The 24,496-nt window shown below is 35.6% G+C and overlaps 1 protein-coding gene across 1 annotated transcript in view; it reads left to right on the top strand.

The window, feature by feature from the left end:
• mmd (disintegrin and metalloproteinase domain-containing protein mind-meld) overlaps positions 1 to 24,496 on the top strand; it is a 608,670-nt gene that overhangs the window by 548,285 nt on the left and 35,889 nt on the right. The window contains exons 25-26 of the mRNA XM_083121407.1: positions 4,077 to 4,662; positions 21,310 to 21,528. Coding sequence (XP_082977533.1) covers positions 4,077 to 4,662; positions 21,310 to 21,528 — 805 coding nt within the window. The remainder of the gene's footprint in view (positions 1 to 4,076; positions 4,663 to 21,309; positions 21,529 to 24,496) is intronic.

The following is a 24,496-nucleotide window of genomic DNA, read 5'->3' as shown; positions in this document are numbered from 1 at the left end:
TTACTAGAAAGAGATCATTCAGTTGCCCCACAATTGTGCTCTACAGCTGGACGAAACCACGACATACCACACAAACCTTTAATTTAGTATGTACACAAGACAATTGTTCACTGTTGAGTACAGTGTGTTTTAAAAGTTCTTCAGGATTCTAAAATGCTATAACTTTAAAGTAATAGGGGGTCTGTAATAAAGGAAAAGTTAAGAATCGCTGGCACTGAGACTGCAAAATTTGTAGTTTTAAATGAGTTTTAACATTTTGTTTATTTCTGAATCCGGTAGAATGATGTAGTATGGTTGCAATGAAATACTTATAAATTAACATTTATTGATATTCTAAACACCCTAAAATTAAGCTTTAAAGTATTGGTACTGGCAGAAATCAGTACGGGTATTGATATCAGTTCAAAATTATGAATATCAGTTATATATATTTATACAATGAGTCCAACGGGGAAATTGGCCGCGGAGCAGTGGTTAGCACATCAGAGGGTGGGATCCCGTCTGCCAGCATTTAGACCCACAGCTTTATGCTGACTTTGGCTCTGGATGGGTCAGTGCTTCGGTTTGCAGATAGTTGGTGTCCAGTTTACACTTGTTCGTGAAGTTTTCAGGTGTTAACAAGTGTTTTAGATTGTTTTGTTTTAGTTTACATATTACTGGTGCTTTTCTGCAGTGTTTTTTTTTTCTTTTTAATTTTTATGTACAACTCTTACGTCATTACGAGTTCTTGTAGGGAAGGAGCGGAGGAAGTTAGGAGGCATTTTGCAGCAAAATTTCCAGATGTTCCTGTTCCACACAGAGACAGTGTTCGAAAACTTCATAAGTATTGAAAGAAAATATCAGAAGAGAAATTGAAGCAATTTCGGAAGAGGCCATTGTTGAACTCGCTTTGACTAGGATTTAGAGAATTTTTGAAATTTTCGTTATAAATCTCACCCTTTCTGCAATGCTTTTCTCACATTTTGATCACATGTCATTCCATTTTCCTGTTTCCCGCCAAAACATAACTGAAATCAACTGCTTCAGCTTGAAATAAACTAGCTTCTTTGAGACCCTGCACTTCTGGCCGAAGTTTGCATGTGCTATATATGCACGTGCATGGAGTGCTTGTTTCGTGACGCACCCGTGACGTAACGATCTCCCACCTGCTTTAAATCCTTGTCAAAGAGAGTTCAACAATGACAGAAAAGGTTGCATTGTTAGTGAAAAAGGAAAGATAAAGTCAGTGTGATCAAAATGAGAGAGAAACATTGCAGGAGAGCTCAGGAATAAACAAATGAAAAAGTCTAAAAAATGCTCGATCTCTGGCCCCCAAGTCCAGAAAAATTTTGAATAACTTGCTGGAAAATGAGCGTAGAAAGGTGGAACCTTAACGCTTCACAAAGACGTGCAAACTGGACACCAGCTATCTGGATACTGAAGCACTAATGCATCCAGTGGCAAGTCAGTGTACAGCTGTGGGTTTAAATGCTGGGAAACGTGATCCCATCACCCGACATGCTAGCTGCTGCTCCGTGGCCAAATTTTCCATGGGACTCACTGTATAATCCTCATTTATTCCCCCACTCCCTACTCCCTTGTCACCTATTAAGTGTTAATTTTTTTTATTTTTTTTTTTCTCAGCAATTCCTTCAAGCTTGATAAGCACACGTCTTGTGTGTATCCAATTTTATAATTCTAATTAGCGTTTTTTTTTTCTGTTTGGACATGACACAAATATGAAAATGTTATCTGTATTGACAAAGTGTCAATGTAAAATTTGATGATATGGATAACCAATGTTTCACCAGTGCAATCTAAAATGTCCTGGTTATTATATTTGGTTGATATATTTAGCTCCTTAATATAGTTGAGCCTTCCCAATGACATAGTGAATGCTGTTGCCTTATAATTAAGGGTACAATCCTTGTCAAGGAGGTCCATTGCACAGTGATTAGTACTGAAAACAAACTTTGCCTTTGTCCTTAATGCAACATAGCCCGAAATAAAGTATACCAAAACGTGGAAACACTGTGCACCGTAGTTATCAGCAGAAAATTGACGTGACAAAGTTGTAATGACCTTGGTACTGGAAGAGAATGATCATATTGTTCATCAATGTGCAACAGCTTAAATATTCATGAGAAGACATGTGTTGTGGAGTAGAAGTATTTTTGGTCATGCAGGACTAACCAATCAGAAGCACTCATTGTGTAATGTATGTTTGGACTTTTTAAAGCAAGATTGACATAAAAGTCCACCTCCATAGCAAACACAGTGTTGCCATTAGTATAAAATATATACATGTGTGTGTGTGTGTGTGTACGTATGTATATGTAATTGCATGCAAACAAATATGAGGGCAACACAAACAGGCTCCAAGGCAAAGTGCTTTGTGTTACAAATCATGATGCCAGGAATCCTACATTCGTACCCTGGGTAAGGAATGTGTTCATACAGGGTCATTCAAAATCGATGATGCAAGGATCACAGATGTATTCATAGCTGAACTGACAAACCACAACCATCATAACATAAATTGACAGAAGAAGTCTGCAAGTTCTAAGTACACATTATAATTATTTGATGCGGGTGTGGTTCATAAACTTGATCCACAACTAGCACAATCGTCTATGTAACTTCAATTGTTCAGACTTTTTCTGACGCATAAACACCCAATGGATTCACCCAATTTGCATTGCATTTCCCATGCAGTGCACTCTTATTGCTGCATTCTCACAACAGCCTCGGTTCATGTAAATTCCATAATTCAAAATGCTTTCTCCTTCATGTAACCATCTTGTACATGTATTTCTGCTACCTATTAGTGGCAGTTACTTACACATGCACACACACAGAAAACTTGAGACCTTCTTAATTTCCGTATGTGGCAGGTTAGTTATCATTTGTTCCAGTCTTACTACAATCCTTTATTTTTCACAATTCTTTTAGAAAAATGCTGTTTTTCATTAATTAACTATTCATCGAGTTGTCCTTAACTTAGAAAAGTAGGAAAACAATTGTTGGATTATGAAGGTTATCAAATTATACTGATTTGCTTGTCTCAGAAACTTGCTAAATCTTATATTTCGACCTTCTATATCCTTTTTGATAGCATACCTTTGTTTTAATATCTCCTGTATATATTTTTATTTTCTTCCACACGATTATTGTTTTACGAGCTATAGCGAATACCGTAATTTACTTACTTCTTTTATCATATGAGCTGCGGTACCTAAGTTTGTAGAGCATCTGGCTACCACACGGAAGACCCAGGTTCGAATCCTGGGGCAGGTGATCTGGACCAGAAATTTTTCCAGTCATTTCCCTGTTTCTGCACAGCTCTGAGGCCCGCCCAGTCTCATATCAACGGGTAACTAGAGGATAAAGGGTAAAAGTGGCTGGGCATGATGCTGATCACATCATCCCAACTATGGCCGAGATCAAGAATATGGGGAGCTCTACCTCCACATTACCCTATATGCCTTCATGGCATGTGTGCACATGCCCAGGAGTACCTTTACGTTACGTTTTATCGTATTTTCCTCATCTAAAAATTGCATTACTTTGACTTGTAAAATTAAATACATTTTTTAGTTATTGACAAAAATATGTTGTAATTTTTAAGCAGGAGAGATGACATCTTTGCACCGTTTACAGGATTTTGTTACGTTATTCTTTGAAATTATTTTGCAAAATTAATGCAAAACGGAACTTATTAGACATGAAGAACTAGGTTTGTAGTCTAATAAGGAACAAATGTCACTAATATCTGTCAAGTACTAGACTTAAATGTTCTTTCACACACAGAGATGTACTGTTGTAGCAACTTTTTTTAAAAAATCCTGGGTCTACCAGATTCCACTTTAGAATAAATATATTCATTAGCTCAGTTGGTAGAGAAATGGCATGGTATGCCAGGTATCTGAGTTTGAGTCCTGGTCAATACTGCATTTCTTGTCAAGTATTTAATTTCTTTACAGATATGTTCTAAAGCTAGAAAGTATTCACTTTCATCACATGTTATCTAACTTTGATAGATAGAAATGACTTGGTTTTCATATTTTTTAATAAAAAAAATTATCTGTTCATTTCAGGCGAAGAAGAAACCGTTTCTTTTATTGATATTGCTCCAAATAATTTATCCAAACTCCCTGAAAAGGGAATTCTTAAGAAGCCTGGTCCCTATGGGACGGTAGAATCAAAGGAGAAGTGGTCCGAGGATTCTCAGTCTGACAACCAAGAGGTCATGTCACAGTCCGACAATAACCTGGAGTCAGATGGGGGACCGATAACAGAGGTGGAGAGGACTCTTAAGAGCTTAAATGGTTATCACGAGGATATCCTCGAAGCACTGCGAAATGCTGCTTCACATCGCGGAACGAGTGCCACGAGCCTAAGCGACGAGCTTAGGAAATCAATATCAGATGGTTATCCCGAGTATGCTAGTGAGTTTCCATTGTTAAAAAGTAGCCAAGAGAAACTCGCGGACAGTGCTGATGAGGACACAGTTCCACCATGTGGACCTATTAGAATTCGCAATCTGGAAGATCTAATTCGACAGTTAGAGCACCACTCGTCAAGGCATATGAGTCCGAGTGGTTCCGAGGACATCCGAATGTCAGAGACAGAGGCAGATCGCCATTATCGTCTAGAATCTGCCAGCTGCACAGAATCTCAGGGGTGGGTGGTTCGTTAAGTGTTTTGATTTTTTTCTCCAAAAAAATTTCCCCCTTTTCATTTTTTTTTGTTTGATGTGTGGCAAACGTCCATAATAAGTGGTGTTGTGTGGCAAAAATATTTAGATAACAGCATGCTGCATATTGTGTTTCATATATCCTTTTTTTTATTGTTTGTTTTCTGTAGCAAGTTGATCAATTGAAAGTAAGTAGCCAGCTGATAAATAATTATTTTTTTCTTTCAATGGAATTTTATAATCATTGTCATCTGAAATATAATATATTCATTAGCATAATTTGGTTTAAATTGACAAATCTTAACAAGATATATTCTAACATAATAATTGGAATATGTTGTGAAAGCATTTTAACGCTATTTTTAAATTTGTTTGTGTTTTAATTTAAGTGAATGGTACCTGTGGTGATATTTTTATTAAGCAGTTTTATTAAGAAAACAATTTAACTTGAAGAATGAAGAGAGAGTTAAAATTGATTGGTTAATGGTAAATAAAATAACTAAAGTTATTACTTTCTGATACTACTTTTAGTAATGGAATTATATAGGTTTATACATGTATATATAATGTATGTGGCTGTGTGGTGGAACATATGTGTAATAATATGTAATATAGTGTTATATAAAAGGAAATAAATATTAACAAGGAAAATATGAAATTGCAATATTATAGAATCCAAAGCATATGAAAAAGTGGATGTATTACAGCTTAAACACAACTTGAGAAAAACAATGTAAATGTAATAATAGCACTGAACTAATCAGTTTCATAAGATCTAATTATAAGTTTAGATACATTAAGAAAGGAAAGAAATGTTCAGGTTTTGCAAGATATGTAACAGAAACTCACCATGCTTATTCACTTGAAAAAAGTTAAATTAGTTGCAAGTGCTAATAACAAATTAGAAAGAAACATTGAGAGAAGGCATTAGAATTATATAAATAAAAAATAATTTAAATGAGAATGTATTTGGAAATCATTTTTGGGTATCAACAGTCAAGAAAATATCCAATCAGGACAGTAACATCTAGTGATCAATTTAAAAAATTGGCATTAAAACATGAGACCTGACAACCAAGATATTATGTGTTTTGTCAACAAGAAATAAATAACCAATTTGGAACATATACAACAAACTATGTAATATCCAAGTGTTTTTCTTCCAACTCTATTGGGTTTGATTATGCAAATGATAAGTTTGTGAAACATTATCAGCAATGTGCTATTGATAAATATGTAGTGAATAATAATATAGTGGAAAGGTTAGAGTATTTTTTTGTTAGATAAAAGATTGGATATTAGAAGATTTTCTAATCTATAGAGATAAGAGTAGACAAATATTTGTCGTACTTGAAATATCAAAAGCATACCAAATTCGGGTGATGGGACTTCAGTCTCCTTCTCCAAATGCATCGGCCAAAAAATTGGGGCAGTATATGGGAATAGAGATATCTTAGAAAGTAGGAAATTATTTACTAAAATATTTTTCTGAAGCAAGAGTTTTGTTTCAATTATTCATTTGACACGTGCATTCCTATGAAAATGTACACTTTCTAATTAACTATTTTTAGCCTTCCTAGTTCACATCAGCCTATGATTTCTATTCTTCCGATTAATCCTACAGACACATTGATGGCTGAATGTGTTGAGTGATAACTCATTATCTAGCCAGCATACTGTCTGCTGATGATTTGTCCATTTGGGAAATTATCCACCAAGTTCAATACCCTCTGCATCCCATAACACTGTTGTCATCACTTTCCCAGCTGGTAGAATAGACTTTGCCTTCATGAGGGTGGGCGAGTGAACATGCATGCTTCCACTGTTTCAACTGTTCTTCCAAGTGTAATGATGTGCCCAGATTTCATCAGCAGTCAAAAATTGCTCCACAAATTTGTCTGGATTGGCTTCAAGCAGTGCTGGATTTCATTCCGACAACATGCAGCTCGTTAACTTTTGTTCATTGATCAACAATGTTGGCACCCATCTACAGTTCCTGTCCGATAGGCACACATCTGTCTGCTATAATTCATCTTGTGCACTTTTCCCCCATTTTTCTGTCTCCACCTCCATCTGCCTGCCTAGGCGATGGTCATCTTCCATGCTCGTTCTTTACACTTACATTTGGCATCTTCCCCTAATGTTGACACATTGTCCTCATGGATGTCCTCAGGTTGTAACCCTTTTTTGTGCTGGTAGTTGATCACTGCTCAAAGCTCTTGCCTGTCCATTTTTCTGTACAGCATACACCTAGTGCCACTGCAGGCTCTGCATTACAGAAACAGACCAACATTTAATGACGAAAATTGGCACTAACATACAGAAAGAAATGCTCTATAGATTCCCCAAATAATTTTACGATTGGATCACTGAGTCTAGGTCAGGCTCATTACTACTGTGACAACCCTTGTATGTTGAAAATTGACAACAATACACAAAGATATGTAATTATCTATCATACATGGGCACCAGATCTCACTTCTTGAACATAATGGCTGGTAGGTTCCCACAATTATGTGTTGTGTATTCCTCCAAGCACCAGATGAAACATTTCAAAGGAAATTTCCGCATTACATTTCGTATCTGATCCTTAAGGTCAGTTCCAGTAGTTGAGGGCATGTGGCAAACACCAGACCCCTCAGACATCCACACAAGAAAAAGTTCATGTTGCTCAAATCAGGTGATAGTCTTGAAGTCATGGATTTTGTCCTGAAATGACAATGAAGGATCCTTTACACAGCAATAAGTCTCCACTGTCTCATGGTTACTATCTCCTCCTCTCCAATCCACATCCATATCCCACAAATGCACAGATAGCACTGCCATGTTATGCAAATAAATTTAGGCCATGTTAGATAACCACCATAAATCCCTACCCATACACACACATTTGATAGTTAAATTTGTAAACATACTATAAATTGGTGGATCCAAATTCTGAAGGCATGTCTGGCTATATTGTGTAATCTTTGAAACACTTTATTATATTTCATGTTTATTATAGATATAAGTTGAAGTTACTTGTATGTGCATGTGCTTCGGAAAATTCAACAATAGAAAAATTCAGTGCCAGAAACAAGGAGTTTAGCTTAAGGGCAGAAGACTTACACAGAAGGACTTAATGAAAACAAATAGAAGATTGAAATATATATCTGTTACTAAGACTGTGTGTAATTATCTAAATACTTAAATCTGTTTCATACATGTAAAGGTGCTATTTATTATATAGTGTTCTCATACTTGTGCCTTCAAATATGCTTGACTAAATATACTGTAAAAATACATTAGAATCTCGATTTTACATTGATGGAGTTTACATTTTCCCCCCATTATAAATTTAATCTTCATGGTTCTAATAGAGCAAAATGTTATAAAAATTTCCCAGACTTTATATTTTCTCACAATTTAAGTTTCTTTCACATTGGTCCCCTGAGAAACATAAAATTGAATTTCCACTGCATATGTACAATATTTCTTGTAAATTCATCATTATAAACAAAGTGCAGGCCAGTCTTGTAAATGTTTAGGTAATGCTGTAGTTCAATTAATTTGAGATTAATCAAATTGCATAATTGAATTTAAGTTTACTGTGGTTTTAAAGTTGAAATATATATATATATTCTTGACTGTTGAACTATAAAGAAGACTAATGTAAAAGTGAAGCAAAGTAGCACAGAAATTACCAAAAATGCTGTGTGTTTTAATTTGATTTGTTTGATTGTTGTTATTTAACGTCACTTTTCTGCCACTTTTGGCTAATTGTGATGATGAGGATGAGTAGCGAAATGATGAAATTGATAAAGGGACACTCAACAAACAACATCCATACCCAGGCCTGGATTCGAACCTGGGACCCCTGACATCATAGCATACTGTACTAACCACTCCACCATGAATGTCGGCAGATCATTTATGATTTTTTTTTCAAATTTCTCTTGGATGTAACTAAATGCAGGACATGCCTAGGGAAAAGAGAACATCTGGTAAACATATACATGAGATGTTTATGAAAAGTCGCCAATGTTAGTGATTTTTTGTGTACTGTTTAAGTCTCAATAATAATTATTGTTGTTATTATGTATATACAGATTTATTTATTTTGGAACTAGAAATGAAAGTTTTTCCTCGAACTGGTCATAATATACTTTTGTGTCTACATGTTAAGTTTCATATTTAAGAGTTTACTTTTCCCTTTACGTGTGTGCAATAGTTTTTGAAGATAGATGAAAATATTTATGTGAATTTTATGTTTATATTGGCAATGTAATTCATATTTTATCTAAAATTGGCCATCTAAAAATGTTAAATGCGTACTTATGTTTTCCACATTTCTGTTTATTTGGAGTTTTCTTCATTTCGGTAGATTCTGCCATTATCCATACTTGAACTTGATGTCACTGTTTAGCTCATGTTCATTAAGTTCAAATGTGGACGGTGACAGAGGTTGTCAAAATATGTGGAAAATGTAAGTATATATTTTGTGAATATAAATATCCCAACATTTCTCTAAACACAAATGAATACCTATGTACAATATTGTTTCTTGAAGTTGTATCAGAAAGATATTTTTTTTTAAAAAAAAAAGCAAAGAAAGAAAAAAGTTTAGAATGTACCATATAGGGGTGTGTTCTTTAGTCACTGGACAGTTTGACTAATAAACATTAGTCTTCAAGATACAGTTGTTCTATCTTTATTAGTCAATATATTGAGTGACTGCAAAACATGCCACTACAATATATATTTTTTTAAATAAGAAATTAGTAATTAGATGTCATAACATTGATGATTGTGGAAAACTTTAGTATGGTTAAGATCATTAGATTAAAGTTAGACTAACAATGTGAGAAAAAAAAAGAACAGCAGCTTTCATCATTGTTTGAGAAAATTGTTAAAATTGAGTCTTTCCGTATGAAATTAATCACAGATCCTGAACCTCGTAGTCTCTGATTTTCATGACTAATTGTTGCATGTAATTGAAAAATAAACAGATAAGAATTGTTAATTTTTTTTTATGAGGGACTGTGGCAATTGTATTGTGACACGTTACATTGGTGTAATTGAAAATAGAACACTGAGACTACTTGCATTTTAGAACCTTGACCTAGTATAAGTTGAAAGAAGTAAAAGAAGTGTTGTGATATATGTTTACAAATTTCCAATATTTCACTTTTGAAATACTCAGATCAACAACAGTGAAGCAGTGGTTTTGATTGACACACGTGAACACAGGTTTGATTCTCAGAGTGGGTGATTTCAGTTAGGAATTGTTCCCTCAATGGCCTTGGCTAATTTTCTCTGTCCCATGGGTGCCTGGGGTAAAGTTAGCCTGAGCATGGTACTTCACGTCACCTGCACTATATCATCTAGGATCGAGAAATGTGTGATGCGCAGAGCCGTAGCTAGAGATTTCTGCGCCCGGGGCGAGAATAAATTTCGGCATCCCCCCCCCCCCTACACTCGCCTTGTTGAACTTCTACCATTGTTTTTTTTTTTTTAAGGGAGGGGCATTTGTTGTTGTGCCTTACTTAAATAATGTCGTTCATTCAAATTGACCTTTCATTTATGTTAATAATTGTAGCAATTGTAGCAATTACAACTACCGAGTTGTTTGTACGTATACACGTATGCTTCTGAATCAAGGATCATTATTGACCTCTTGTTGTGCGATGATAAAAAATCCTAGAAATGAAACTAATCCATGCAATATATATATACTTAGCCCTTTTGGCCCTCCTTGCTTTTATCCATTATTATCCACTTTTGGTATGAATCCTTTCACGTATAACTCCTATCAACTGAACCGCCTGCGATCTCTTATTGTTTCCTACACCAAAGCTACGTCCCATGCACGCTTCCTGCACTCATGTTTGATATTGGGCCTAACACCCAAAAGCCTCACACCCAAACTGCCGTTTTCCACCATGCCCCCAAGCATAAAACCCACGATTTTCCCACTAGCGAGAAATTTCGCTATTGAACTGACCCACGCCATGTACCGATCCCAGCTAAATCGCGCCCGAGAACTGTCCATTTCTATTCAATCCCTTACCAAAATCCTGTTGCTGACCCCAGGTAACCACCATCACAAAATAGACTCCACATGGCACACCGCCCATTCCATTGCCAGTGATCTTAACACTAAACACCTCCAAAAACTCTCCAATCTCTGCCGTCAAGCTTTTCAGACTGGCTGCACCCTTCCCCTTCCACTGCCGCCCAATTTCAGTCCCACACCAACATGCCCGCTATTACCCGACCCCCCTCTACCATTGCCCACCCCTCCCACACCACCACAGACCCCCCCTGAAAACCAAAACTGCACTCCCATACATCGCACCTTGGGGAACAACCAGTCCACGGACAAACCCATCCCTACCAGATCCATGACCACCAATGACCCTAACCCACTCAAAAACAACCAGACTGTACTCAATTTATCCAGCCATAAACTGAGCACTGATGAAATAGCTGTTTTATCCAAAGGCCTCACCTTCTCCCCCACAACTCCCCCCAACCAATTCCGCCTACTTTTTGACATACACACATTTGCTCGCAGCCTCCGATGGCAACATTTCTGGGCCAAAAATCCCTCACTCCAAACTACTACCAGTGAAACCCACCCGAGCCTCCTTCAATTTAGCCCCCCCTTCCTCCCAAGATCCACCCCCCCTGCCCACCAACCACCCCTTGGAAAGATACATCACTGCCGTCATTTCCACCACCTCTGACAGCTCATTCTTAAATAACTTTCACAACCAACCTAACCTCAATCCCCCCCAACAGAAAGCTCTCAGAGACCTCCGCAACAACCACAACATCAAAATCCTCCCAGCTGACAAGGGGTCCACCACGGTGGTCTTGAACTCTCAAGACTACCTGGCGGAAGCCAACCGCCAGCTGGCTGACCCCTCCACCTACAAACCCACCACAGTTGACCTATCCGCCGAACACCTCACCAAAATCCGGGACTTCATCCACACCCGCGGCCCACCTGAAGGCCTAACAGCTCGTACCACCGCCATGTTAATACCCGACAATCCCCGCACCCCCACCTTCTATCTATTGCCCAAAATCCACAAACCTGGCAACCCTGGCAGACCCATTGTGTCCAGCTATAACTCACCTACAGAATGAATCTCAGCCTTTGTTGACTCCCATCTCCAGCCTCTTGTGAAAGCTCTGCCCTCCTACCTCCGTGACACCAACCACTTCCTCCAGAAAATCAGCACCCTCCCGCCATTGCCCCCAAATACCATCCTTGCCACCATTGATGTCACTTCCCTCTACACCAACATACCTCACTCCCATGGCCTCCGCTCCATAGAATTCTATCTCAATAGCAGACCCAAACCTCACAACTCCAGCACCAACTTCCTGACCCACTTAGCCCACCTTGTCCTCACTTGTAACAACTTCACCTTCGAAAACCAAAATTTCCTACAGATCCGAGGTACAGCCATGGGTACCAGAATGGCCCCATCCTATGCAAACCTCTTCATGGGCCAACTTGAGCAAGAGTTTTTGGCTACCCAACCCCTCCAACCCCTCCTCTGGCTCCGCTTCATCAACGACATCTTCATGCTCTGGACACATGGAGAACCATCCTTGTCAGCCTTCCTGGACCAACTTAACCACTTCCGTTCCCTAAAATTCACCTGGACACACTCCCCCAACCAGATCACCTTCCTGGATGTGGACGTGCACATCGAGGGAGGACACCTGACTACCTCCATCCACATAAAACCCACCAACCACATGCAATACCTACACTTCTCCAGCTCCCACCCGTTCCACACCAAAAAAGCAATTCCATTCTCTCTGGCCCTCAGGGGACAGCGCCTGAACACTTCACCCACCTCCCGCCAGAATTATAACCTCCGCCTACACCAGGCCCTGGTTAACCGTGGATATCCCTCCATCCTGGTCACCAAGCAAATATCACGAGCTGCCTCACATACCACTACCACCAAGAAACCTGCTGCCACCAACCCACCTGCACTCATCACCCAATATCATCCCCACCTCAACAAAATCAGGCACACACTGCACTCTCTTCTCCCAATCCTCCACAGTGATCCAGAAACCAAAAACATATTTCCCGACAAACCCAGGGTGGTTTTCAAACGCCCCCCTAACCTCCAAAACATCCTGGTCCACAACACTCCTTCACCACACATCCAACACCCCCCTGCCCATAAATGCAACCGGCCCAGGTGCAAGACCTGTCCCATCCTCATCACTTCTCACACCCTCCAGGTGCACACGGCCACTGGCAAATTTACCCTCCATCCCAAAGGGACCTGCCATGCCTCAAACCTTATCTACATCCTCACCTGCAACATCTGTGGTGATTTTTACCTGGGGGAAACATCAACGGCCCTCAACCTCCGCATCAATAACCACCGCTCCTCCACCCACAACCTGGACTTCACTGTCGCCGTCCACACCAACCACCACAACATCAGTTTCAACGACTGCTTCCGGGTAGCGATCATCCACCTCCTACCCCAACCAGCCAACACCTCTGTTCGCAAAAGATGGGAGAGGGCCTATATATCGGCCATGAGTGCAACCACTCCACCTGGCCTGAACAAGGCCACCCAGTAATGCCCAACCCTCACCTACCCTCCCGCCCAACTCATCCTACACACTCACAGTTTACGACGAGCCTGGTGACGAAACAGTGTTTTTTTCGTTCTACGCACCGCTTCTTCTTCAATGGGGACCTGGCAACTCTGCAGGACCCCAACTTCCGGTTCCGTCTTCTGTTTCTTCTCACACCGATGATGCTATAAATTAGCGAAAATTTTGAATTTTCCTACTGTCCGGTGAGTGTTTCCTTTTACCTTATTTGATTTTTACTTAGCCCTTTTGGCCCTCCTTGCTTTTATCCATTATATATATATATATATATATATATATATATATCTTACCATATGAATAGCATATATATTTCTTAGGTAGCAGAAGAATCTCTAAGAGAGATCATTAATGTAAAGTTTTTTAAAATTTTGAAACCCTTTCAAGTACCCTGCAAAGTCATTGTACAAACTAGCTAAAACCATTCAGTATTAATGTAATGTTTATAAAGTAAAACCTATTTACACTGCAAAATGTTATACTGATGAGCTGAAATCAACAACAATAAAAACAAAAACGTATTAAGAACTACAATCAGTACATAATTATTTGACAATTCTCCTGTGCGAACATACTAGCTACAGTTTCACTCTTCTTGCCTTTTGAGCAGCAAAGTCATTAATAACATCATCAAACACAAGTGATTGAACTCTGTACTTCTCAACAGACAAAATAACCAGGTTAGTCAGCTTTTCTTGACTCAAGGAAGAAGGCAAGTAATTCTTTATAAGCTTTAGCTTACTAAAACTCCTTTCACAAGATGCAATAGACAAAGGTAGAGTTAAAAATAGTTTCAATGGAATGACAAAATTTGGGTACAACTCAATACATGATATTTTATGAATGAATGAGAGAGCAGCAAGTGGTGACAATTCTGACAAGCATTCCAAGTGAAATGCTTGCGCATGATGTTTAAAGAATGACAGTTCATGAAGTAACTCACTTCCATTGATATCCTCGGGGTATAATAAAGCCAGATCAAAGACTCCCTTTCTCAATGTTTCTTCTGACATAACTGGCATATTGCTTGGAATAATTATGGAAATATCCTCCAAAACTCCTTTCATTAGCTTGAATCGATCACCTATTTGTGACAAAATTGAATCCAATGCACAAAATAAGCTCTTCCTAATTTTTTGTTCTTCATTTATGGCTACACTTTCATCTTCTGCAACTTCATCGAAAAACTTGGTTTCCTTTTTGGGATGCTGTTCTCTACTTGCAATGTTCATATCATCGCAGATCTGTTTGCTTTTCTCAAAGGCGTTCGTCACAATTGTTTCCCGATTGGCAGACAGAAAGCTTTGCAGTCTCTGTGAGTGACTAACACCTATATCTACTGTAACAGACTTTTCTTGTAGCCGTAGGTTAATGTCGTTAATAGCTTGAAGGATATCAGCCCAGCAGAGTAAGAACACAAGAAAGTTAAACTTCTTAAGGCTGTGTAGCAAACATTTGGCACTGTGTACTGTTTTGGGTGACTCTTTTGAGAGGTCACATAATTCCAAAGCAGCACAGACATCTGGAAATTGGGTACTTAGAGATTGTACTGCGTTTGCTTTTGAAGACCACCTAGTTGCTGATTGACTCTTCACAGTTGTGTGGTTTCTACTTCCGGTGCTGAAGAATCTTTGTTAGCATCTGTGGATTCAACATTTTTCTTGAAAAACTTTGATAAAATCGTTGCACTTCTAATGTCCTCTTTCTCTCTTATGTTCTTTCTTTTCCTGTTTTGAGCCCCAGAAAGTTTCTTGGAAGACATCACATATAATAATTACACAATTTCGGATACACACAGCTTCATCAAAAGCACGTGGACTATACAATAGTCCTCACAAAGTGAGTGTATAGTTCATAGTAGCTACATCTAAACTAGAATAGCATAAGTGCTTTTGTGAAGTTATGAGAGCATCAATTCTGATTCCCTTTTGCCCGGTCGCTGTCTTTGTTTTGCAAATTTTGTTTATCGTAATGCTCTGAATGGGTCATTGTCGCATATGAGAATGCAGCCACTACTGACAAAGATCAAAGACGTCTGAGTATTGTTGTATCTCGATGCCAAGCAGCATAGACTACACATTTATTATTGTTGTTCTAAGTGGCGTGTACTCTCGTCCTGTACACCTTTAAGCTATTTAAAAGCTGCCTGGAAAGATCATTGAAAGAGCCAAAAAATCATCACAATGTATTCTTTTAAATGAAATAGCTTTTTTGAAGAAATATTAGGAAAATTTAGTACAATTGTTACGACATGCAGACTGCAGTTTACACCAATAGTATTTTTACAACTGCATACACTATTGGAACTATTCACTAAGAAGTTGTAAAACACATCCTCACTAACAAACAAATATAAATTGAATATTTATTTAAAAGAAGAGCTTGTAATGCGAGTGCAGCAAGCAAAAAAAAAAAAAAAATCAATATCTTTGCAAACTTGCAATGATATTGTTTTAATAGGGTGCCAAAACTTTTGAGGGGATCGCATGCATCCTTTATTACAAGTAATTTTCAATGTTTTTCTTCTTGAGGTTCGGTACCCCCTTCCCTAGCTACGGCTCTGGTGGTGCCCTGCTTTCAAACCCTCTTGTGCCATCATGGCACAATCCAGTGCATAGGAGCCAATTTAATATTTTTTGCAATCAGAAAAACATGTTTTTCATCCTCGACTTGATTAAGTAATAGTTTGATGACTTAGAAATTACTTTTTTCTAAAAATATTTTGCAACAAGAGGACTTCTCAAGCAAGATTATAACAAGAAAGACTTTGTTCTAAGGAGTCTTTTTTTTCTGTGTGTATGTAAAGTTGAGATGTAGACAAGTAAAAACTTGGTCAGATTCCCCTACGTAACTTAATATTAGCCTTGTGAACCCTCCAGAGTCTACATATGCCCTACAAATGTGAAAATCATTTTTGTCACACACAAGACAAATTTAACAAGGATAACCAATTCATTTTATTTGAATAAAATATCTTCCATTCATTGCCAGGTGTTATGCTAAGAAAAGTATCTTCATACTCACATATATGTTCTTTAAACATAACAATATACAATTCAGTTTTATATCATGGCTCTCTCAAATGGCATGTTATAACTTCATTGTTTATGCATATTGAAGAATACCTAACTGACATGATGAAAATATACCCTGCAATACCCCAGTAAATAAAGGGTTTATGTAAAACATATTAAGGAAGAGCTGAAATTTGGCATAAGACCTTGCACACACAGGATAGCCAGGAATTGACACATTAAGGCTGTTAAGAACTTTTTTTTAATGTTACACTTAAGTTATTCTTTCTTAACAGTTTTATTATTTTTTTCATCAACATTAATAGTTGGGCAAATATTTCAAAAGTGCAAAAAATACAATGACTGCTCCAAGCAATTAGTTATAAAATTGAGCTGGTACTTGCTGGGCAAATGCTGAAACAGGCAGATAGTATATATTGTTTGATTCTAATGTTTATGATTTTGTAAAATGGATATTTGAGCATCCTTCGTTGCATTCATCATGAAAAAAAAGTGACATGTTTAAAATCGTATCATGATCTGAGACAAGTGAAGAAAATATCTTATTCTTATTTTTAATTTCATGCCAATAATACTTTACTTTTCATGTGATAAGTTGTAAATGTATAGCAATTTCTACTTTAAACGGCCTACACGAAACATGACGTGAAATGGCATTTCCTCAACAATTTGTTATGCAACCTCCCTTTTAAGTGTCTGTATTTACAGGTGGATCAAGATAATTTATTAGGCATTGAGCTTTTATTATACCACCCAATTTTGTTACTGTCGTTTTGATAGTTGACATAGATAGGCATAACTGGAACATAAGAATACTTTTGTTTCAATTATACTGCTTAGTTCATGTTATGAGACTTTAGAAGTTGTAAGATATTAATATACAATTGAAACGTGCTTATGTATTTGCGTACCTGTTTATTAAATTCGATTGATTTTGGTGACCACTGTCACCATCTACATCGGAACTTGTATGAGTTCACTTTGCAGGCTTCCAGGTGTGTGCTGTTTCCTAGCAGTCATTGGTGTAACAGCACAGATCAGAAGCCCACAAGTTCTGATGTGGGTGGTGACAAACGTTTCATGTATATTAGGTTGAAATTTCAATAGTGAAATATTTAAGATTTTTGGAAAATTGAGAATATATTATAATTGTATTATATGTTATTTACACCAAAAAACAGCCTAGAGCATGAGCTCAAAATAACACCATTCCCTGCTCTGTATTAAATACAATAACAAAAGTCCAAAGCAAATGAATGAAAACCATACAAGGGAAATATTTTCTGGTAGTGCAGTTACATTTAATTATCCTGCAAATACCATACAAAGAAGTATGTATTTGCTCTAAAAGGGTGTTTATTTATCTAGTTTTAGTTGTTTGGTAGGAAAAGGGGTGGACCAGAATCATCTACCACCCTGACCTATCAAGATAGTTTATTATGTATTACCTAGCCTAAATCTAATGTAACTCTGGATCCCATTGCCATCCCATTTTCAAATTTTGTACAATTATTGAATAATAGTGCATGCATCGCATTTAATTTTTGTTAAAAAAATTATAATCCCATTTTTGAGAAAATGGTTAACCAAATTTTTATTATACCACCTTCACAAATCCCCCTCCCCCCAAAATAGACTTGTAATATTTCATGTGAAAGAGCTCTTCATGACCTATCCAAGGGCATCTGAATCACTTCTATAGGTCAAAACATTTAACAATTTAAAATTAACAGGATGGTGAATAATTGGTCGAAAGCACGCATTTTGGACCCCTCTGATTTCAGAATTACAAAAGATCTGGATCTGCAACTTTGCATAGGTTCTTACCTCAGGTGGTCCTTTCAGTGCACCAAATTTCAAATGAATCAAAATATATGAGGTTGAGTAGTGTCTTCATTGGTTGATTTCACATGGAATCAACTATGTAAGTTACAACAATTTTTACTTCTTTAAATGCTCAAGTAAATCTGCAATTTCTAATTAATTGAGATTCAGAATCAAAGAACCTGTGGACGAAAAGAAGTACAGGAATTTCCAATTTTTATACACCCCATGGGAGCTTCCAATGATAATAATAATATTAATAATAAGACCATCATGAACATTTGAGACAATGAGGTCCATGAGAAATGAAATTTGCTTGATTTCATGTGGAATGAGCTTGTAAAATACGAATGGATAAATATTTTACAAGAAAAATAGTAGAACTTATAAGTTATTTAAAAATAAGGTCATTATTCAATACAGTTTCACTGTCAATATCATATTATAATTGTGAATAAATTTAGAATGTGGCCATACATGCTAATGAATTTTGATATGTAACTAACAACAACTGAATTCAAATTTCCTTTGAAGCTGTTTTCATTCATTTGTAAACAAAAAAAATATTTGAAATGTTTTAATAAAGTGTAATAAAGAAACTCGGTACCACTTTGTGATAAGCAATAATATACTTTACAACAGTGTCTGTATGTAAAACTGAATAGTGTAATGCAAAGATTTAAATAAGATAGAAACATAATTTCTTTTTGATTGCTCTTTTCATTCATTCGTAAATTAGATTACTGACAATAATAAAACACAATGGAAATATTTTAATAAAATGTAATGAACAAACTGGGTACCATTTTGTGAAAAGCAGTAGCATATTTTATGACAGTGTCTCTATGTAAAACCGAACAATGTAATGCAAAGTTTTAAGAAAGATTGTAACTTCATTTCATTTTATTTTGCATCAAATTAAGTTACATTCATTGCTTAGAAACAGCAAGTGAATGGCTTGAAATTATAATAATTTTGAAAATTATTTTTCAGCCAATTAAAACTTTTTAACATAACTTTCTTTACAATTTTCCATGTTTTGTTTTTATAATTTAATGTGGAACTTTCAAATGTGCATAGATTTATTTTTTTACATTATTTTTATTTTTCAGTTCAACTAATTAATTGTAAACTGTAGTTGTGATGGTTTATTTTCTGTAGCGAAAGCTTTATACTGTCACACATCTATTGCATGTGCATTCTATATGTGATTTGTGATTGCAGTTAACAAATACGAAAATTAATATAATGGGTTTTTCCGTGTAACTTCATCGATAATGAAGTTGATGGAATGGCAAGGGACAAAAGTAGCAAATATTCACAGGTGCTATAAAAGAGAAAAGTATACAGTCACTTCATATTAAATGCCATAACAGTTAGTGCCAATTTCTCCAAGCTTCGTACATTTTGTGCTTGCAGGAGACGAAAGTACCACATGTGAGTTACAACAAGAGCTAGCATATTGAGACTATAGCCAGAGGTAAAATGTGTTTTTGTTGATCCTACTTGATGTTGCATGTCTTCATTTTCTTCTAGTTTTCCTTTTTTTAGCATTATAATTAATTTTCCTTTGAATGCATGATATAATTTAGCATGAGGAATGAAACCTTATTTTGTTCAAATTAATGCCTGTTTTGCAAATGTTTATCTTAAGTATTACCTGTATGATTATTTGTTTTGCTTGTCATTTTTTTATGTATTAAATATATATTTTTAAGAATAGAACCTTTAAGCAGGTATATACCCCAAGAAAAGGTATGACAGCAATAAAAATTGCACATCGTAAATCCTACTGCCACAATATTAATTGGTAATATGTTTAGAAATATGAATGCGTCTTCATATAATGTTTTGTAATAAGTAAAATTATTTTAAACAATACCCTTTTTAGTTACAAGAAAGAAATTACAATCTGCTTGCTGTTAACTTGTAATTTAATGTCACAGAGCACACAAGTAGCAAAATTAATACATTTCAAATGGCTGAAAATTTATTTTCATAACTCTGTGCTTCTTTCGTGCACTTCAGTACATCAATAATAAGATTAGTCCATATTATCACATTAAAAGCAGATTCACTAATGATTAGAGTTTGTAATTGTTATTGTTCAGTGATGAATCAATACATAAATTTAAGTAGGAAGCTAATGATTTGTTTAACAATAGTTTTTACTTACTTGCATAATATCCTTCCTAAATTGTAAGAGTAAAAGATATAAATGCATTAGTATCTTCAAAAGGTTATTATTCTAAATTGAATATATAAAATGTAGATATGAATGTGCATCAAAAGAAAACCTTAAAAGTCTGGCAAAAATCATAGGACAGTGTGTCAGCTCAATTTTATTTATCATATGTTGTCAAGGCTGCTGCACTGATGAAGTAAGCTGAAAAACAAAATTTTCTTATATTAAAGATGATGTCTCCACTACAAATTTACATTATTGAAGAGCATTGCTATCTTGAAGCTTAAAAAAACTTATAGAGACTCTTCTGCAGATTAATGTCCAATGCAATCCAACTTGCTGTACACGCCTACCATTTCAGAAAGTTTATGAACGGAGAAGAATGTTTGATAATGGTGTCACTTTTCTGGTAGGAGGGCAGCACAAGAGATTGTACATATGTGACTGTGCCTCTAAACCAAAGATTATTTTTCTGAGGTTATCAGAGACTTTGGTCGATGGTGTAAAAAACATATGTACATAACTGTCTATATTGAGAAATGGCAAATTTTCATACATGCAAAAATCTACAAGAAAAGTAAAAACAAAGTAAGGTTTTCGTTTGACTCACCCTTGTACAAACAGAATTTCCTTTGATGCATAGGCGAGGAAAATTACTGTGTTACTGCTTTAGTATTGTATCTGAATGCATATTTTTCTTAAATATAAGAAAGTAATTACCTTTCAAGGATATACAGTGGACCACAATTATAATTTTCTCCAGTTACTCCTTGCAGTGCCCATAAAACATATAATTGAGGTTCCATTGTGCATCAAAACTCTGGTATTTTACCATGGTCAACATTCTTACATAATATTCACAATGATACAAATAGCCTCTAAATTGCTAAGAAATTATTTCATGATGGCACAGTTTCAATGAAGGTAAAATAAACCATTTCCAATTCCAGTTGTCGTAGAGAGGAGGAGCCCCGGTTTGTTTATGGTCGCTACCGCCATCCAACCACCTCAGAGGATCCTGCAGAACGGTTATTAAGGGGAGCTGAAGGGTCAATGTCTGCAGCATATCAGGAAGAAGAAATATATGAAACTGCAGATCCTGATAGAGGGGAGCCTGGAGGAACTCCAGACAGTGAAAGGTGCGTGTCGCAAAAGTCAGAAGAAGCGAGGTATGTAAGGTTCTTTTAAACTTAGATGCATATGATTCTTTTCTCGTCACTTCTTCTTTGTGGTTGCATATATGCATTATGTATGTATATATGGCTTGATTCTCACAAGTCCCAATGGCAAAATTTTAAGGTATGTATCTATTAACCTAGCTCAGTTGTTTTGCAATTTGTGTGCCTTTTGTGGATTGGGATAGGCTACACTTCTCTCCAAATTCCAGAAATAGTGGCAATAGCTCCCAGCTCACCAGTCACACACTTTTCATTTTTCATAGCCTACATGAATCACTTAGTTATTTAATGCATAACAATTGCCTTTTCATGTTCAATATTTCCTTTGTGTATATAGTCATCAAACCAAATAAATTTACACATTGAAAGTATTATTGTGTAAATAAAAATAATTTTATCTAAAGCATATCCAGCAAAATACATAAGTAATTAATCATTACATCATACACAAACATGAGCAGTTAATTTACCCACATTTAAATTGCAAGAAGTATTCCATTATCATCTTGAATTCTATACATAGGAATTTAGAGCAAATAATTGTTTGCTTTCATGTTTGTATCATGAGTTTTGAAATGCAGTCTACTAAATATTCCTAAAGTTTCAATTTTTAGCTGATTACTATCAATCTCAGATTTGTGAATAATTTGAACAATTATTCTTTCTAAATTATTTTACAAAAACTATTTAAAAGAGTGATGTTTAATAATTCTGTTACATAATAAGCAATTGAAAACAAAAAGAGACTTAAGTCATGACAAACCTCTATGAAAAACATTAAGGTTATTTATTGTCCTCGAACTGAATGAATATGAAGATGTAAGGGGCAGGGTGGTTGGAATTTTTTCACTACAATTTTTAGTATCACTTCATAGCTCTCTCTTCCTGATGGCATAGTTGTTGCCTTGTTAGTCTTGTAATCAAGGGTCCTGCGTCAATCCCCAGTGGAGGTTTATTGCACAGCTGGTCAGATCCCAGTCATGATTACCCTATCAGAGCATAAAGTGGACTTAAATACAAACTTTTTGCTTAATGTTTCTGATGTTCATGTTCATTGATGTTTTCAATTTTCATTAAATTCATCATGGATTCTTCTTTGTAAGCATTCCTCTTCCTCACATACACAAGTATTTTTCTCCAACTTATTTTCTGTTAATTAGTACTATAGTGTAGCGTTTTATTTCTTGTTGCTCATACTAAACATCATATACTTTAAATATTTCAAAATCTACTTTACCTGTACAAAATTCTCTGCATTTTTGAGTTATTGTTTACTGCTTTAGTATTCTTCCACAAATATGACAGCTCTTCATCACAGGTTCACCATTGAAGGGGTCACAATGAAAAATCAAATCTTGCAACATTAAGCAAAATATACAATTTCAAATAACAAATTAAACTTACTTCATTTTCCTTAGAAGTGAATGTTAGGCATGCATTAAACTAATTTAAAACAAAAGTAGATACCGAAAAGTAATATGTAGAATTTATTATTTTAGTATGTAGCTTAGACATATGAATTGTATGCTGATATCATGTCCTTTTTTATAATTTTCAGTTTGTTCTCATTGTTAATATTATTTTGACTTTGACTATTATTGTTAGAAATTTCTTTGTTTACTGTTAATAAGTAGATAAATCTTTAATTATTGTAGTTCTATTAGACATTGTAAGCTGTGCATGAATTTATGTTTTTAATATTTCTTTCATTTTTTTCTTTGTACTATTGCTTCTTTTCGTTGTTTCCAAAAGTATTACATGCAACAAGAGAGAGGAAATAAAAATTTCTAGCACATAAATTACATTTTTATATACTTTAACAAACTTCCCTTTGAAAATACACTTATCATCTTAGTTTCTACAAATTTCATATTTCAGAGAAATATTCTTCATAACCAATCCAGCATATTATTGGTTAAGAAATAGAGAACGTTGCAGATGGGATATACCTGGATATGAATACTACTGAAGTCTTAAATGTAATTTCTTCCTTTTCGTTTGAAAGTTGATTAGCATGAGCTTTTTGTGTGAAAGTGAATAACTGTCATTAACAAATAATATTCTGATTTAAATTGCTGGTAAGTATACACAGTAATTATCCACCTTGAAAATTCCTTCAAATGCATGCTTTCCTATTTTTCGGGTTTCACCGTTGTGTCTAGAAATTACATGTAACATTGTTGCATTGAAATTAGTTTGATTATTTTCATTTTATTTTCTTATTTAGCTTTCTTTTAATTTCCAGAAAGAGTTCTGCATACTTAAACAATTAATCTACTCAAATGCACCCAAAGTATTTATTTTCCCAAATTGAATAATAGAAACCAATAAAGGAACACATAAATCATCCTTTCAAATAACAATTGTTTATTCAGTTTACATCTTTAGAACTTATTTTACAGTAACCAAGCAATTTGTCACTTTGCGAAACACTTCTTTCCTTTTCACAAGTTGTTATATTGTATGTTTCTTTCACATATTGTTTATAAAATGTTCCACAGCATATTATCCCATCAGTTCAACTTCTGACACATGGAATGCATAACACAGGTTTTATACATACATATAACACAGTATATAACAAGGAAAAATCTCCCTTTGCACCAGAGATTGGCAAAATTTACATGTATTTCAAATGTAACAGAGACTACAACTTTTAATTTTATGATTACAAGAACACTAACATTCCTGCTTGCTTCAATTTTAACAAAAATTAAAATTATTAAATATTATCAATATTTTTTTCAAATATTTGTTTATTTATGTAATATAAATTGTGGTGTGTATAGTTTTTATTAATATCTCCGACGTATAGACCAATTTGTAGCACCTAGCATTGCATTTTTATACTGCATTGTATTTGTTCTTTGTGTAGTTTTATTTATTTAATAGCAGCAACTAGTATATATTATTTGACCATGGTTGCATTTCATGTTTGCTTCTTAAATGTATATTTATA

Source organism: Lepisma saccharinum, chromosome 4, assembly GCF_977018435.1.
Source record: "Lepisma saccharinum chromosome 4, izLepSacc3.1, whole genome shotgun sequence".
Taxonomy (NCBI): domain Eukaryota; kingdom Metazoa; phylum Arthropoda; class Insecta; order Zygentoma; family Lepismatidae; genus Lepisma; species Lepisma saccharinum.
The sequence above is the reverse complement of the archived record's forward strand: the minus strand, read 5'-3'. Positions and strand labels throughout refer to the sequence as shown.